Source organism: Tilletiaria anomala, assembly GCF_000711695.1.
Source record: "Tilletiaria anomala UBC 951 chromosome Unknown K437scaffold_236, whole genome shotgun sequence".
Taxonomy (NCBI): domain Eukaryota; kingdom Fungi; phylum Basidiomycota; class Exobasidiomycetes; order Georgefischeriales; family Tilletiariaceae; genus Tilletiaria; species Tilletiaria anomala.
The window spans coordinates 1-2,949 of NW_013546786.1; the positions used below are offsets into that span (position 1 = coordinate 1).

At 59.1% G+C, this 2,949-nt stretch overlaps 3 protein-coding genes across 3 annotated transcripts; all 3 read left to right on the top strand.

Moving 5' to 3' along the window:
- On the top strand, positions 1–998 carry K437DRAFT_283929 (uncharacterized protein; the record flags this gene model as incomplete). The annotated part of the gene is made up of 4 exons (XM_013384289.1): positions 1–287; positions 330–399; positions 441–841; positions 963–998. Exons 1-4 carry the CDS (start codon positions 147–149, stop codon positions 996–998), a joined length of 648 nt encoding a protein of 215 aa, XP_013239743.1. The 5' UTR covers positions 1–146.
- Positions 999–1,375: 377 nt separating this feature from the next.
- On the top strand, positions 1,376–1,771 carry K437DRAFT_206849 (uncharacterized protein; the record flags this gene model as incomplete). The annotated part of the gene is made up of 2 exons (XM_013384290.1): positions 1,376–1,411; positions 1,481–1,771. Coding segments are annotated over 2 exons (327 nt in total), but the record flags the coding sequence as incomplete, so codon positions are not given.
- A 587-nt stretch (positions 1,772–2,358) lies between these two features.
- K437DRAFT_260418 (uncharacterized protein) lies at positions 2,359–2,588 on the top strand. Its single transcript, XM_013384291.1, has one exon. The coding sequence runs from the start codon at positions 2,376–2,378 to the stop codon at positions 2,568–2,570; it is 195 nt and encodes a 64-aa protein (XP_013239745.1). The 5' UTR covers positions 2,359–2,375; the 3' UTR covers positions 2,571–2,588.
- The last annotated feature ends 361 nt before the right edge of the window (positions 2,589–2,949 follow it).

A 2,949-nucleotide genomic window follows, 5' to 3' on the forward strand; every position in this document is an offset into this window, starting at 1 on the left:
CACTATTTCCAGCAGCTGCATCTGCACGTCAGTTCCGCAATAGAGCGGCTACACGCAGGAGGGACATCGCAGATCATCGCGAAACTCTTCCCCAATCTCCCAGCCTAAAGTTTTCGGAAAGCTAGCTGCAGGCAAGCCCGCTTAAGATGATTCTCACGCTGGCGCGCTTCTCGCGGACGACGTACCGCGGCGCGCTCAGCTCTGGGTCGGGCTCATCGTCCAAGATGGCAGCGTGCTCCTCGCCCAAGTCGCGCAGTACGCTGCGACAGGCCATCGCGTCCGGGCAAGTATTCAAGCGCCCGTAGACGGGCCTCTACCACCTGGCGCAGCTGCAGAACGGGCACAACGTGCCCAAGAGCCTGCAAAAGACGGCACGGACCTTGGAGCTAAACGTGCAGCGTAAGCGCATCGAGTCGTGCATTCTCGGCAGAGTCATCCAGATGAAGATCATGACCAGGGGATGCGCTGTATCAACAAGGCCGTCGGGCTGGGCAAGTACGTTCGCTGCATGGGCGACGACGCGATCGGCGTCTTTGGCAGGAAGCCCCCCAGCGAGATGGCGTCCGTCGCCAGTTTGCGGCTGCAGATGGAGCAGCTCGGCCTCGTCCAAACGTTCGAGCAGGAGCGCCTCGCGCAGGCAAAGACGCAGAAGGCTGCCGCAGTGTCGTGCAAGAAGAACAGGCCTTCACGCAGCGCGAGGGCCTCGTCGACGGCGGCGCAACCAGCAAGCGCCGGAGCCGAGGCGGCAAGCGCGCAGGCGGCAGCTGCAGCGCCCGCATCACCAGTATCAGAGGCAGCAGCCCATGAGTATTATCAGCATCGCAGCCGCCGGGCCGGCAGCGTGAGCCGTTCAAGAACGCCCTCCCCTCCTAGGCCGTTTCGAACACATGCTCGCCTTTGGGGGGCACGTCTACTCTGTTCAATCTCCGAGCACTTGTACAGTATGCATCACATCGCAACAGCTCTCATCATGCTTTGAGCAACCCATCGACACGTGAAGCGACAGCTTGAGACTGAGGAATTTGAAAACGGAAAAAGAAAGAGGTAGAAGGAAGACGAACAGTATGGCTGGTCGTAGAGCTGCAGCAGACCACCAAGTAGCGGTAACATACCATACTGAAGCACATCCCCTCCGGCCCTTGACATCTTGATCTAATCCCGCTCGCAAGCGTCCAAGGCTATTGAAGGCAACTATCCAAGATGTCTGGCGCTGCGCACCCAATCAACGAAAAGGGCTGGCAAAATGCATATTTTGCGCCTCAAGACCGCAGCGCCCAGCCATTGTAGAAGGTCAGCGCCGAAGAGCTGGGCGAGCGGACGAACCAAGAGAGTGAAACGATCAAGCTCGACGGCTACGATCCAAAGAGTGTCGAGCTTTGTGGTGGTCGATGCGCGGCGCGCAGATTGCGAGGTGAGGACAAAGCCGACGCGGCCTTCATCCGTACTGGTATCTGACATATGTGCCATTGTGTGGTTGCAGAGCATGATTCCGGGAGCGATCAACCTTCCTGCCCACTCATTCGCGCTCTCCAGCTGCACGCTCGTGCGCCTGCTGCACCAGGTACCGCTCATGAGCTTCCACTGCAACAGCTGCGCATCGCCCACGTCTCGCGGCCCGCTCGTCGCCAGCTGGTACGCGGACATGCTGGCCAAAGCGGTCCTACAGGGCGCCGAAAAGGCGACGGTGTACGAATGTCTGGCCGTGCTCGTCGGAGGCATGAAGGGCTGGGAGGAGCTCCACAGGAAAAGAGACGCCTCTGAGAGAGGAAAAGTCATCAAGGACCTACCTGTCGAGAGGGACGACGGCACGTTGGATCTAAGATCGATTCCTTTGTAAAGATCATACTCGCTCCTCCAACGCTAGAAGCCTAGCGGACCGACATGGGCAACAAGACCTCTGCATGACTTAACCTCCTTTGCGAGTCGATCAGCGATCGGCCACAAGGGCGCAACGGCAGCGAGGTTGTCCATAGCAGCTGAGAGGTTGGAGAGCGTCGCTCGGTAGCGCCACAATGCTTGCTGGCCAGTCGCATTCGGGGCTGCATCGCTGCTTCCGAGCGGAGCAAAGGAGATGATCTGCAATTCCTGTATTGTTCCACCGTCATGGATGGCCAAATCGGCCTTGACACTCGCTGCGACGACCGCGTACCCAAAAGCAGCGGCTACCTGCGAGCAGGCCAGAAACGGTGAATGGCCCAAAAGCGGCGTGCTCGACGCCGCGTTGCGGGTGTTTGCCGGGCGACGCTGCTCGGAGTCGCTTTTGAGGACGTCCATAATAGCGTCTGCGCACTGTGACATCGCAAGGAAGTTCAATCGCATCCACAGAAGGCCGCGAAGAGGCCTCGTCCGTGCCACGCACCTTTTCGATCGCCCGTATGGCTCCAGACGTCGGAGCGTCAATGGCGTCTCGCGACTGCTGGGGCCGTACACTAAAGGAGCACGAGTTGAGATCGATGTCGAGGGTCGGTAAAAAAGTCAACCGATGCAGATGGATGCACGCACTGAGGGCGCAGGCTGGCATCAGTGCGGGGTCATTCGGGCATGCAGAGCGACTCACGCCTGCAGCATGATGAAAGCCATCATACTGGCTTCAACCTGGTCAGGTAGTGATGACATGCGCCAATGATGATGTGCCGAGATTGACAGATTTCCGATCATCACTTCGAGCGCATTGAAGCGCGCCAGCATCGTAGGCGCGTCTTGAGGCGCCGGCAGCACGCTCTCCGCAAGCAGCGCCGTTGCTTGCAGGCGCAACTTTGACTAATCGCAGTGGTGGGCGTGAGTACGATTGAGAGGGTATAAAGAAAGGCGGCCGAGTTCCTCCATACATACCGTCTCATCCAGCCCCTCGAATCGCACTTGTGCAGATGCCACGGACGTGAGTAGCGTCTGATCGACGCGACCGCCGGTCGCAACTGCAAAGACCGTATCCACGAAGCACAGCTGGGT